Source organism: Bidens hawaiensis, unplaced genomic scaffold (genome assembly GCF_021521415.1).
Source record: "Bidens hawaiensis isolate Kalapana, Puna unplaced genomic scaffold, B.hawaiensis_p1.1 tig00011436_1, whole genome shotgun sequence".
NCBI classification, from domain to species: Eukaryota; Viridiplantae; Streptophyta; class Magnoliopsida; order Asterales; family Asteraceae; genus Bidens; species Bidens hawaiensis.
In genome coordinates, this window is record NW_027491890.1 from 181,796 (window position 1) to 197,211 (window position 15,416).

Consider the following 15,416-nt stretch of genomic DNA (forward strand, 5'->3'; position numbering starts at 1 on the left):
GCCCCCTACCACTGCGTCTAGGCAATCCCAAAATTCTCTCTTTTCCTGATCCCCTAGGCCTACATGAGGCGCGTAGGCGGAGACTACTGCCACTACTTCCTCTCCTAGTACTAATTTCAACACCATAATCCTGTCATTATGTCTTATCACCTCCACCACACTAGTGTGTATTTCCTTAGCCACTAGAAACCCCACTCCATTCCTAGCTCCATCAGACCCCGAGTACCACAACTTATACCCATTACACTCAGCCCCTCTATGTCCTTTCCACTTAGTCTCCTGGAGGCATGCTATCTGAACCCTACGTCTTTTAAGCACATCTACCAATTCTAACAACTTACCATTTAATGTTCCTACATTCCAAGAAGCCAAACGCAATATACGCTCCCTATCTTTACTCTTTCCTACACCCCTCGATTCAGGACATGGTCTCAGGTAATAGTCATGGTTCCTACGCTCTATGGTTGCAACTAATCACACAAACACAAGCAATAGAATGCCAAATCAATAATAATAATAATAATAATAGTAGTAACAAAAACTAATAATAATAATAATAGACACACGGCACACAGTAACAGATAAATTGGACTGACTACTCTAGCAGCATCAAGGCCTATTGCCAATAAAAATAAAAGATATGAAACGATCTCACCGGGATTTTAGCAAGTCACCAATATTGAAACCGGGATGAGACACCGTGAGCTAACGAGAATAAGCTAGAAACGTGACACAATCTACAACCCTTGAGTTTCGGCGGCGGCGGCGTTGAGCGGCGGCGACGGCGGAGCTCCGGCGACGTGTTACGGTGGCGGCAGAGGGTGAATCAGCTAAGATCCTTCAATGATAACACCTTGGTAGGCGGTGGGTTTGATAGATCGTCTCTTTCAATTGTGGAGGTCGGATGAAATCGAAAGAGTGGTTGAGACAGTTGTATGAAAAATGATGTTGATTGCAATTTCTTGGATTTGGAGGCCCTTTAATTAGATTTTAGTGCAATTGAAGATAGGGTTTAATGGTACAATTGGGGGTTACAGAAAGATGGAGATAATTGAACAGAGGCTTTAATCGTTTGATAGGGTTGGGGTTACAGGGCCAGTTTAAAAGCTCAAATAAACCGTGAGAGAGTGAAGGTGTTGTTGTTGATGAAATGAATGTGTTAGCCGGTTAGTGTGTAGACGTTGAGGTGGTGGTGGTGGTTCCGATTGGTTCGATCGCACCGGAGATCAGTGGTGGTGGTGGTTCCGATTGGTTCCCCTCTATAGTACTATTACACCGTAAAAATCCCAACCAACCCTAAACAAAAAATATGAGCCCTAAATTTATTTCAGGGTCAACCAAGCATGAGACGGTCATAAATAAACATTAAATCACCTAAGCAAGAAAAAACAATATTAAAACACCTAGATAATAAGCAAACAACATTAAATCACCTAAGGAAGTCTAACAAATCAATATCAACTCATTAAATCCAAATACAAGTTATGGACACTCATTAAATTCAAATAATTGCTTAAAAATTACGCCATTACCTCCAAAAGGCAAGAAATATCCAAATGCTCTTTCAAAACCCTAGATCTTATCACCGTCACACATGTTAAAACAATAAACGATCCTTCCTTTTTATATTTATCTGTGTTGGGCCAGTATCTTCTTTTTGTCTTCTATGGATCGGGCCCAAATTTGATAGTTACACTTTTTTTATTGAATTTAAAACAGTATAAAGTAAAAAAATGCATAGGTGTACAAAACAGGCATAACTCGAAGACCGGGGAACATCGACATAGATCCGACCTGAATCCATTCCATGTTTCTTCATTGGTGTCATCCGTGGAACACGGCAGCGAACCACGCCTCAGTCTTCATGGTTTTGCATATAATAGTTCTGGAAGGATGGAGGCGAGATCCGGTTCTGATTTCTTCAGATCTGAGTTCCTTTGAGAAATATTCCGGCCCGTACCCCCAATGTGTGACGGTACAATCTGCTTTCTAATATACATGGCAACGGGTCACGATTTGTTCTTCTCTACCCCAAGCTTCAAGATCTGCTTTCTAATAGGTGAATGCACATATTTTTTGAAAAGCAGCCCGCTTGTTTTACGTTTTTGATAAACTCTCCCGTCTTAATAAAGTCCGATAATGCTTGTTGACCCCCTTAAGTTTGAGGATTTCAATGAAATCTGACTTCTCATTAATCTTCCACAAAAAATCCCCAAACATACTTTCCGTAAAAGGTTTCACTCCATTGATTCATCCGGCTCAATTTAAAAGCAGCAGCAATCTAAACTTCAAACAATTAAAAAGTTAATGTAATCATTGAGTGAAACCTTTACTGTCAAACAAGTCAACATATTTTCTTTTTCTTTTTCCTGTTTTTTAAATATGAACCCCAAAAACCACTATCAGTATATTTTACAGCAAGCAGTTTGGAATTTTCAAGTAAACACTAGCTTATTTTGATTTTTTAATTTTTTTACCATCTTGTTAAACCCTAAACAAAAAATATGAGCCCTAAATTTATTTCAGGGTCAACCAAGCATGAGACGGTCATAAATAAACATTAAATCACCTAAGCAAGATAAAACAATATTAAAACACCTAGATAATAAGCAAACAACATTAAATCACCTAAGGAAGTCTAACAAATCAATATCAACTCATTAAATCCAAATACAAGTTATGGACACTCATTAAATTCAAATAATTGCTTAAAAATTACGCCATTACCTCCAAAAGGCAAGAAATATCCAAATGCTCTTTCAAAACCCTAGATCTTATCACCGTCACACATGTTAAAACGATAAACGATCCTTCCTTTTTATATTTATCTGTGTTGGGCCAGTATCTTCTTTTTGTCTTCTATGGATCGGGCCCAAATTTGATAGTTACACTTTTTTTATTGAATTTAAAACAGTATAAAGTAAAAAAATGCATAGGTGTACAAAACCGGCATAACTCGAAGACCGGGGAACATCGACATAGATCCGACCTGAATCCATTCCATGTTTCTTCATTGGTGTCATCCGTGGAACACGGCAGCGAACCACGCATCAGTCTTCATGGTTTTGCATATAATAGTTCTGGAAGGATGGAGGCGAGATCCGGTTCTGATTTCTTCAGATCTGAGTTCCTTTGAGCAATATTCCGGCCCGTACCACCAATGTGTGACGGTACAGATCTGCTTTCTAATATACACGGCAACGGGTCACGATTTGTTTTTCTCTACCCCAAGCTTCAAGATCTGCTTTCTCATAGGTGAATGCACATATTTTTTGAAAAGCAGCCCGCTTGTTTTACGTTTTTGATAAACTCTCTTGTCTTAAAAAAGTCCGATAATGCTTGTTGACCCCCTTAAGTTTGAGGATTTCAATGCAATCTGACTTCTCATTAATCTTCCACAAAAAATCCCCAAACATACTTCCCGTAAAGGTTTCACTCCATTGATTCTTCCGGCTCAATTTAAAAGCAGCAGCAATCTAAACTTCAAACAATTAAAAAGTTAATGTAATCATTGAGTGAAGCCTATACTGTCAAACATGTCAACATATTTTCTTTTTCTTTTTCCCGTTTTTTAAATATGAACCCCAAAAACCACTATCAGTATATTTTACAGCAAGCAGTTTGGAATTTTCAAGTAAACAATAGCTTATTTCGATTTTTTAATTTTTTTCCATCTTGTTAAACCCTAAACAAAAAATATGAGCCCTAAATTTATTTCAGGGTCAACCAAGCATGATACGGTCATAAATAAACAACATTAAATCACCTAAGCAAGATAAAACAATATTAAAACACCTAGATCATAAGCAAACAACATTAAATCACCTAAGGAAGTCTAACAAATCAATATCAACTCATTAAATCCAAATACAAGTTATAGACACTCATTAAATTCAAATAATTGCTTAAAAATTACGCCATTACCTCCAAAAGGCAAGAAATATCCAAATGCTCTTTCAAAACACTAGATCTTATCACCGTCACACATGTTTAAACGATAAACGATCCTTCCTTTTTATATTTATCTGTGTTGGGCCAGTATCTTCTTTTTGTCTTCTATGGATTTGGCCCCCATTTGATAGTTACACTTTTTTTATTCTATATAAAACAATATAAAGTAAAAAAAATGCAGAGGTGTACAAAACCGGAATAACTTGAAGACCAGGGAACATCGACATGGATCCGACCCGCATCCATTCCATGTTTCTTCATTGGCGTCATCTATGGAACACGGCGAACCACGCCTCAATCGTCCTGGTTTTGCATATAATATATTTGTGTTTTTCTAGAATGATGGAGGCGAGATCTTGTTATTCATTTGCGCCATCCGTGGAACACGACAACGAACCACGCCTCAATCTTCGTTTTGCATAGGTCTACAAAACTGGCATAACTCGAAGACCGGGGAACATCGACATGGACCCGACCCGAATCCATTCCATGTTTCTTCATTGGCGCCATCCGTGAGACTCGGCAGCGAACCACGCCTCAATCTTCCTGGTTTTGCATATAATAGATCTGTGTTTTTCTGGAAGGATGGAGGCGAGATATGGTTCTGATTTCTTCATATCTGAGTTCTTTTGAGCAATATTCCGGCCCGACCCGGATCCATTCCATGCTTCTTCAATAAGCTTATTGTAAGTTTTATAGAAATTCGTATTAGTTGCTTATCTCTTTGTGAATCGTATACATGCCACTTTTAGATTGAAATATTTTGATTGTGCTAACTGAAAGTTCAACGGGATAATGTATAGAGAACAACAAAAACAAATACGAAGACCTATTATGAAAAACATTATATACTGATATTTGACCAAAAATTTCCTTTTATGGGACAAACCATCACAACATTTCACATACCATAGTTATAACTTTCGACAGTTATATGGTGGAAAACCCTCACGCAGTGGCGGACCTACACCTTTGGTGTAGGTGTCGGTCGACCCATGTGGAAATTTATTTTAAAGGTGTACATATGTTAAAATTACGATCAACCCCTATGAAATTTTGGCATCTACCCCCTTCTGACCTCTGTGAAATGTTTTCCTGGGTCCGCCATTGCCCTCACGAGAAAACTCTATCAGAGATAACTTAATTACCACTGACAACCTCGTTTCTTCGACACTTAGTTACCACTGAGACACACATACCACACATATCATTAACTACAATGATTACACTACTAAGTATCACTTTAAATGCACTTCTTCATTAATCATGTAAATTCAAAGTAACATCCAGTAGCATTTCAATAAGGTAATATGCATTATAATTTTCCACTATGAGCTCTGCCCTTCCAGGTTTTAGAAACATGGATGAAGATGATGTGCTTGCATCTGTATTATTCGTCAAATGAAACTGATATAAAATCTAAACAAAATAAGACATATTTTTAAAATCAAGGGAGATCTCCAATAAAGAGCTTGTCATTGTCTCTAATCACTTCAATGGAATCAATCTCTGATCCATCTTCATTTGTAACCACTGCATTTGTAACATCAATTCCAAACTTCTCACCTTCAAAAAACCAAAAAACACATTAACTACATTGTTAAGCGTAAGTACAACTAATTAGATTAATGCACAAAGTACAAACATGTACCTGCAATGATCTTGAGCTCCATTAGTGAACTCGGCATTTTAATAAGCTTCCCAGCCTCAGTACAACCAATCTTCTTCCTCACCATTGGAAGCCCTTTGTAGATACTAACTCTACCACCAAACTGCACTTGTGTTTTTCCCAAACTACCCTTCTCAACCTCCACCACCGGCTCCTGATCCGGCATCACAATCCGGTGTCCAACCTCTCTTTTTGCCACAAACTCCATCAAGTTTTCTGCAGGGATCGTGTTCTTGACGATGTGATCATTCACATCTGCACCGTTCATTACTAGCAGCTTAACCATTTCAATATTGTTTTCAGCAACAGCAATCTGCATGGCAGTTGATCCATGGTGGTCCTTTGAATCCACTAGAAGACCATGCTTCAACAAGCCCTTCATCACTGTTAGATTGTTTCTTTTTGCTGCGGTGCATAAAAGCTCGCCTGCTGTAAACGGGTCGGATATGGAAGCCCCATGGAACAGAATACGAAATATGGAATGGTGGTTCGATGCTATGGCGTCCCATAATGCGGTATTACCATCCGCATCTGCAGCATGTGTTTTCATAACTATATGTTAGTTGCTCTAAACAGAAAACTTGCATACAGTAACAGTTTTGATTGTACCTTTAAGATGTATGTTGCATGCATGCTTTAGAAGCACCATAACACATTCTTCATGCCCTTTTGATGCTGCAATGTGCTGATTAATACAAATAAAAAACATCCATCACATATCGCGATTAGAAAGATGTTAGTATAATATATAAACAGTTTAGTAGATTACCAAAGGGGTTCTTCCTTTTGAGTCACAAATATCGGGATCAAGCCTCGCCTTAAGTAGTTCGTCGAGAAACGCAGCATTGCCCGTGCCAGCAACCGTGAGCAAGTTCATTGACATGTTTGGATCTTTGTCTATGCTCTCTTCACCGCCATCCAATAATAAGTCCCCCAAGTTCAAATCTTTTAGCTTCTTGTGATGCTGTTGAGTTATAGTGAATGCTTTAAAACTCTTGCATACTATGTATCAGGGGTGTGCATGGGTCGGCTTTGGGCTCAAACATAACCAAAAACCAAAAATTTGGTTTTTAGGTTTTAGTTTTCACAATGGGTTCGATTTTGGCTTTTTCGATTTACCATTTGAGCTTCAAAAATCAAAATTCAGGGCCAAAAACAAATTGGCCCATGATAATGAATTTGGGCTTAAAACTTTGGGGCTAAAATTTTGTTAATTAATGTTTAGTTGATTATTACACATCTGGGACTAAAGTTTTTGGGTTACATCATTTATTATTTTCTTAAAAGTTACTTCAAATTATTACCTTTTTTTAAAATCGGTTTGGTTCGATTTTTGGTTTTTAGTTTTTGGTTGATGCAAAACTGAGACGGAACTGGAATATTGTTATATAAAAAACATATAACCAAACTGACAAACTGTCAGGTTTTTTATTGGGTTCGGTTATTCCAATAGTTTTGACCGAACCTGAAGGAAGTTTTTGAGAATGGACACGTTGTCGGGCTGTTTGGTCTGCATAGCTTCAATGAGAGCTGTGGTTTTGAGCCGTAGGAGCTGGCTCAGGGTCTTGGTTCGGTATATGTAGGACTGTGGTCTGCAACAAAGTGCACCCACTTCTCCAAATATGTCACACGTGCGTAACACACCCACCACTTGTTCTTTTTCCATTGGATCACCGTCTATGATTTCCACTTCACCAGATACGATTATGTACACGTCATCAGGTGCCTCGTTTTTAATTATAACATCTTCTCTTGGTGGTATGTATTCAGCCTTCATATCTGCAACCTGTTGTTGTTCAAATAGCAAAACAAGAACAGGTCAATGGCACAGTTTGACTTTTGAGGTCAAAGGGAATTATTTTTATATTGAAAACCATTACACTCACAAAACATTTGAGAGCTTTTATTTAAGTAAAATAGAAACTTAATACAAATATAAGGATATGACAGTTTTGGACTTATGGTCATTGAAGAACTAACTAAATTTTTGGATTTAAAATGTAGCATGTTTGACTTGAGAGGTCAAACTGTCAAAGTAATGGATAATTTTTCATACCAGAAGCAAGAGAATCTCTCTTGAAACATCTTTGAACAAATAAACTTTTTCGACTGTTGGCAAAAACAAATGTTGTCTAATGCTTTTGCATATCGTTTTTGGTAGCTGCTCGATTAACTGTTGCTGATTCAAGCTCTCTGCCTTGAACCGCAGGCACATGTATGCAAGTATCTGTTCTTTAAGCCTTTTTGGCAAGCGGTTCCGCCCCACAAAACTTGATGCTGCTTCGATGCTGTTTCTCTACATTGCAACAAACATACAATGCATCATTTCTAACAGTTTGACTTTTTTGGTCAAACCAACATACTAGTTTGACTTTGAAAGTCTTATAAATATTCAAAATTTAAAATTTAGAACTTACAAATTCCATGGTGCGACGAGTGCCTTCAACTACTAGGTTGGTCATGTTACCAATAATGTAGGCGGTGAGGCCAAGATTGAAGAGCATGTAGAAGATAATAAACACCATCTCTGCAGCATTCTCTGCATGGAGATCACCATATCCAACAGTGGTCATAGTGGTTATAGACCAATATATGGCGGATACGTATAGAATGTAAAGATCATCTTTCCTAAAACCAGGGTTTATTGACCCGATCCATGTCCTTCCTTCATGTGGATACAACACTGCCAGCAAATAGTAGATACAACCAGCACAGTGCACCAAAAATAGAGTAACCTGTAAAATCACCATGACAAATACAAACGTAAACATAATGTTATAGATCTAAAAGCTATTTTCATGGAAGATTCTTGAGATTTTTGACTTACACAGAGAAGCCTAGCACATCTGACCCAAAAGTAGTTGAACCTTATATCCTTTTCAAGCCTGCAAATATAATCTGCTAGTTAATTTATAGAATAACCAATTGTATCACCATATGTTATGGCTGTTCAAAAAGCTCGCTCGAAATCAGCTTGCAATAAAAATATGCTAAGAATCATACATTTAGTTTCAAATAAATATGTAAAGTTGAAAAATAAATGTATATTTATCTCTCCCCATCCTTTCTTTGATTTTATCTCCTCTGTCTTGCAATTAAAAAAAATAAAAGAAATATACACATATGCATATAAATGTGCATGTATGCATTTAGATAAACTAGTACTAATTTTATATTTTTCATTAACATATCTAAAAAATATATAATTTACAGGCATTTTAGTTACTTTATATAATAAATTGTGTAACAGTTGATATAGTTCTTGTTGTTCTCAACATATTATTAGTCTGTATATATTACTTGTTGTATGGCATGTTGTAATAAAAAAGAAAATGTGTTGGACACTCTTAATATTGAAAAGTATTGTTTGACTCGTTTAAATTAGAGCCCAAAATTAAATATATGTAAAATATGAAAATTTGGAACTTTTAAAAGTAAACAAGCCACAAGCCAGCTCGAGCTTAACATTTCAGCTTGTTAAGATACAGTAACCGGCTCAGCTTCTAGTTCAAACTCATCTGACCTGGTGAAAAACTGCTTCACACGTCGAAGCCGCCAGAATCTTAACAAACCCAAAACAATATACGGCAAACTCATCCGGTGTTTCCCAGTAAACAAGTACGAAATCAATTCGAACGGCAAAGTTGACGCCAAGTCCATTACAAACCATGTTGAAAGGTACCTTAATGCCCCCCCAAACATGTTAGCATTTCAAATCAACAAGCAGTTACATTACATGTATGAATATGTAAACATGTATATATATATATACCTGGTAGCTATGCTTTTGGGGTCACGAACAAGCAGATGAGTGGTGGGGTCAACGTACGCAACAAAGAAAGTCAACACGATGTCAACCGCGAAGAAGAGATCGACAATGGTGTCGGCAATGTAGAGTTGTTTGTGTGTGTGTGCAGAGGATTTAAGGAAGGCAACTTCAAAGGGATATGTCCATGCAGAATATGCTACCATTACCACCATAAGTGTCTGCCAGTACCTACAATTGTTTACAAATAGTAATATTGTTTATAACTTTATATAGTTATAATAAGTAATTATTTAAACACCCGTACTTAGTAACATAAAGTGGTAACAACAGTCATTTAGGGTTGATTACATATTGGTTATGTTGGTTCGAAGCGGACAAGAAATTGGTAGCTTTGTATTTCGAAAAAAAATAACAAAAACAAGGACGTATGAATGTATGATACTGTTGAGCATAATCTTGTTATAAGGTAAACAGGATAATTAGTGATACGGTGAGAACGAATGGGTTCGGTTTGACTTTGGATTGAATCGAATCTATAATTAGTGATTTACTTTTTAGATTTTCATAACTGACCGGTTTTGTTTACATATGTACATTTCATAAGGTGGTTTGTTGTTTGGGTTAATTGTCAATTCTGGTATTGGTCATCTAAAGCTCATTTTAGTTAAATTCAGTTACATTTTGGGTCACTTAAAAGTTAAAATTGTGTTAGTTTATAAATGATTAGAAATGGTCAAGTTAAAAAGGTTTACTGGCGGCTCAATAACAGTTAGTCATCAGCCATCATGGACTTGAATCATCTGGTTGATTTGGTTAATGGTTAACCATCGATTGTAAATGTCAGCCCATTCAAGCCCATTTTGATAAGTAAATGTATTAAGTTTTGGGTCAAATAAAATAAAAAAAAAACAAAAAGCATATACATATAACTTATGCAATCAGCATTTTTAGAAGAAATATATTATTAAAAAGTTTAACAGGATTTTAGACATATAATAATTTTTTGAAAAACAAAAAAAATATACAAAAAGTTTTGATTTTAATGGCATGCTAAGTTATTTCTATTATTTATAAATTATTACATAAATTAACCATAAAACTCGGATATAGACTGACTGTTTCAAGAATTCTTGTTACATAGGCCAAAAAAAAGAAAAACGGATCGGTTAAATTGGGTCGGGTCAAAAAAACAATATTTGTAATTTGCATAGACATTATTTCCATAACTCCTAACTCCTGATAAAATAATATAAAATAAAGTTTTGCACAAACACACATATAATATATATATATTTATACGACAAACATTTAACATAAATAAACAAATTGGCATATACACACGTTATACTATCTATAATAGGAAATCTAATGCGACAGTAAAATTAAGGAAGTTAAGTAAAGGGCTGTCATGTGACTCAATGTATTCTTTATTTTTTAATATTACGAAATTACTTTATGTACTTGAAACTAAGGAAAGTAACATAAATGTAAGGTAGTGTGATGGTATGGTTATTTTGTTGCCAACTCTTAGAACTAAGTTTGAATCCGTTGTTAGCTCATTTTTAGGGTTTCTTTTTCTCTTTTTTTTTTAATTTGAAATTAGAAATAGGTCTATGTAGGCTGTTGGCTATTATTTAGTTTTTTTTTCTTTTCTTTTTTAAATTAGAAATAGATCTTTGTATTTTATTTAGAGATATTTTTTTCTGAAAGGTGAATTTTTTAATTAATTGTTGGAAGTGGGTTTTAAACCCACAACCTCCCCAAGTCTTAGTGTATTAGAAGTTTTGTCTCTACCATTAGACCACAACCTCAACATTTTTTTTGAAATTAGAAATATATCATTGATTTATTTATAGATTTTTTAATATATCCATTTCATAGCAAATCAAGTAATAAAATAATAAAGTGGTATAGTAATAAAATTGTTGTGTTAAACTATGTTTACTCCAAGTTTGAATGGTTAGTTTTATAAAAGTGTTCAGTTTACTCTCTCTATTTTTAATAGAAGTGTTCAGTTTCTATTGTTTTTATGGTTAGTTTTATAACACATCGGTGCAACACACAAAGGCAACATCTAATTTAACATAAACATAACAAAATTTTAACATATGCTGGCGGAGTTATTCTAATAGACTAACCCAAATTAATGCGGCATGATCAGTTAAGGAATATGATCTAGCTTTCATCATAATTGCATTTGCAGAATCACTTTGTCTAGTCGCTACATATTCAGTTTAATTTGTTTTTTTATTTCTATTAGAGTGGGCCCCATTACTAAAAACAAATGCACCGTCGGCCTTTGGCAAAAACATGTGATATATTTATTTTATGATATTTTTAATCTAAGATTTCTTACAATTAAAACCAGTTTTAAAGTTCATATTTAAGAAGGTAGAATTATAATAATCGACCATCCATATATTGTAATTATCGACCATTTGTTTAAAAAGGTAGAATTGTAGACCATGTAAGATTGAAGTGTGGACCCTAATATATTACAAACCAAAAATGTGGACCATATTATGTAACATGATAAAAGTGTAGACCCTACAATATGTTGGTTTCAAAGTATGAAAATAATGAAGGGGTGTATAATATATGTACTATATGCATGTGATGATGCACATGAAGGTATCTTGAGTAATATAAATAATTCAAATTTGTGTATTTTTAATTAGTTGTTTAATAAAAAAATCCAAAACCCCTATAAAATTAAAGAATACTTTATAAGATTTGATGTTATATAATTTGTCCTACAACAAAACAACTAAGATATGTATGTGAAACGATTGATATATGCAAACCATATATATGTTAATTCAAGAACGGTGGAAGTAAATTTGCACATTAAATTTTCTGGATTTTATAATTTGTTTAGGCATTGTTATGACAATTTTTTAAATATTATATTAATAATGAGTATATTGATACATTAAGTTTGAAACTTTTTTAATTAAATGAAAGATAACAAGTTTCTTAGAAATTTGAACTGATTAGGTTTAACAGAATAATTACCAACTTTTGTATTATTTAAGGAAACGCGTCAAGTAATATCTAGATAGGCAATACTACTTTGCCTAATATTTTGTAATCATAGACAATTTATGAATTAATGACACAAAGAAATGTTGTTAGTTTGTTACCTATATTTGGAGTCCATAGGAGAGATGATATGGGTGGATCTTGAGTTGATATTGTTTTGTGTATCATCTGATGAAGCACCCAATGGAGGGATTATAACCTTTGACAAGCTTCTTAAGTTCAAGTATTCTTCCCCTCCCTTTTCTTCCTTCTCCTTCCTAGAATCTTTATACCTCTCTTTCCTATTACCATACAAGTTATTGTACGGTGTCGAAAACATTGGATGGTTTGCTTCCATATTGAAATCCAAGAAACCGAGTGTTGATTTTAATTAACCACGTGGGAAGAACACCTTTTGCAATGTTATGGACTCGATTCCCTGAGTCAAAACAAAAGAAAGAACGAATCTTGGTGATTAATAACAACTAGAAAGAAGTCAGAGAACGGTTATATAGTTTAGTCTCATAGTCAAGAGACATGACCTTTTCATTTCAAATACAATGTGTCAAAGGCATAAAAGGCGTATATAAAGAGAAATTAATATGGTGACCGTCTTGTGGTAAGATCCACCGCCTCTTTCTTGAATAGTATTACGTAATTGAGCTAAAAGGGAATAATAGTATTGATAACAATCTCGTAACAAATTTATGTGAATCGAGTCTTACCATCTTTTTTCTCTTGGAAATAAGTAGTGATCCTGGCGGCAATGATGATCGTCGTGACAAAGGTGGTGGTGAAGGTGGTGGTGGTCCTTTTGAGTTATTCCAAACAAAGATGTATGGGAATTGTATTATCAAAGCACCAAAAATGGGATTGATGTTTTTGTATTTTCATGTGACAAGGTGCATAACGAGTGGAGTTGGAATGTGGCCATTATGAACTTATTTGACTTGACATTGACCCTTTGCTTATCTTATAGTGAGGCCTCATCACACATGATCACAGCACCACTTTAAGCTATTGGTTCACCAGCACTGTGCCCACCGGCTAGTACTTTGAGAACCAAAATAATTTGATCTGTTTCATTTTTCACTATACACCTTCTATTTTGACTTATTGCACTTAAGACCTTCAATCTTTATTATAAGGGGATGTTTGAGATTGCTTATTTTATCTCCTTGTGACTTATAACTTATAAGTTAATTAAAAGGTGTTTGTGAAAGTTAAAGGTTATGAGTGAATAAGTCATAAGTTAAAACTTTGTAACTTATGACATATATAAGTTATAAAAGGTTAAATAAGGAATCCCAAACACCCCCTTAGTTCATATTGAACGTACTTAGAGCATCGATCAAATGCTTGATTATCGCATCTACTCATATGTGTACCGAATAAACATTCGCAACTCTAAGGTTATGCTAGTTGAGCGTTAATGTCACTTCCCTAGTGAGCCTATAATGTGACCAAATCAGTGACCAGTGATAATTCATAATAAACAGGACAATAACGTTGGTCCTTGGATTTATGGCGATATTGTGTGGGCCTCGCAAGACAACACCGTGACATTTAGGACATGCAAGGGGTCCCAATGTATGATATGTTTTCTGTATAATGATGAAGGTAGAGAAATGTTTCTTCTAATAAAATATTATTTAGCTTTGTATTTTCTCATCAATCATAATAAATATTTATTGTGGGATATTGTGGCTTCCTACATAGGCGGTTGTTCATGAGTCGATATCGGGGTGGGGTTCATACCGCCACAAACATGTGGTCATGTTTCAAGGATCAAATAGTTAGGACCATTGGAAGGCATTATGTACACAAAAATACGTATAAAACTAAGATATTAAATTTTATTATACGTTTAAGATAGAGAAGCTTTCTTTATGAACAAAAGCATTTGGTACTTGAAAATTAATTAACCAACAAATGAATTTAATAAATCTGATTTAAAAGAGTATAATTTGTAGAATTTTGAAATTACTTTAAACTTTTAACCTGAGTTGAAATCAAACATAGTTTAGATTATTATTTTCATAGTATATATTTATTGATCCTAAAGTGTAAATTGTTGAAATTTTAGCGACCTAAACTGACAATAAAAAGCTCTTTGAAAATCCAAAGACCGAAATATCGTGTAGATGAGACCATAAATTCTAAACCGGCTACGAAATCTATCTTTTCCATCCTGAAGCTACCGTTTTCATCAATGAGTTGTTAGTGTTGTTGTCATGTTGTGTAACTACTTTGTGAATTTGGTATTGTTTGTTGAGATCTTTTCGAAATAACTTAAAAGTATAATTTATTTAGGAAATCAAAATAAATTAAAACAATTAACTAAATATTAAATAGAATGTGATTTTTTTATTTGGTTACTTCTTAGAACGGAATTTTATAAGATTAATAGTCTACTTTATAATAATAAGTAAATCTTATCTGTATAGTAGCGCAATTATTATACACCAATGTACTAGACTTTGCTTCAATAGTTAATTTTACCATATTGATTTCCCGACCTTCAGTATTGTTGATTTTTCTGTATTATTAATTTATTATTAATTTTAACTATATTATACTAATTTAATTTAACTCTTATGTAGTGTTTGGTATAATAGCGTTTGATATGCAAAAATAACAAGGAGAATGAAACGAGTTATTATAGAGGAATGAAAAAATAAATTTGGTTGGTCAATGAAAACGAGGTAACGATTCATCAAAATAATTTCTTTACACCTCATTCATTTTTTCATTTCATTCCTCTTTCACCTTGCTCTCTCGACACCACCGCCTAGCAATCATTACCACCACTGCCGCCATCACCTGACCGCTACCATCGCCACCAATGTCACCATTGTTGTCGACACCACCACCTAACCACTAGCGCTACCACCGCCACCACCACCAACGTCATCGTAGGCACCACAACCATTGCCATTGTCGTTGCCACCACTAACATTGCCACCATCGTCGCCGCTTGACCACCACCTTCGCTGGCCTTACCAC

The 15,416-nt window shown here is 34.8% G+C and overlaps 1 protein-coding gene across 1 annotated transcript; it reads right to left on the reverse strand.

Moving 5' to 3' along the window:
- Window positions 1-5,308: 5,308 nt before the first annotated feature.
- LOC143537907 (potassium channel AKT2/3-like) lies at window positions 5,309-13,518 on the reverse strand. The gene is made up of 12 exons (XM_077031571.1): window positions 13,136-13,518; window positions 12,533-12,849; window positions 9,393-9,617; window positions 9,144-9,302; window positions 8,448-8,505; window positions 8,038-8,355; window positions 7,677-7,916; window positions 7,086-7,406; window positions 6,390-6,584; window positions 6,230-6,305; window positions 5,603-6,151; window positions 5,309-5,517 (listed from the first exon to the last, which is right to left on the reverse strand). Exons 2-12 carry the CDS (start codon window positions 12,766-12,768, stop codon window positions 5,399-5,401), a joined length of 2,496 nt encoding a protein of 831 aa, XP_076887686.1. The 5' UTR covers window positions 12,769-12,849; window positions 13,136-13,518; the 3' UTR covers window positions 5,309-5,398.
- Window positions 13,519-15,416: the final 1,898 nt, after the last annotated feature.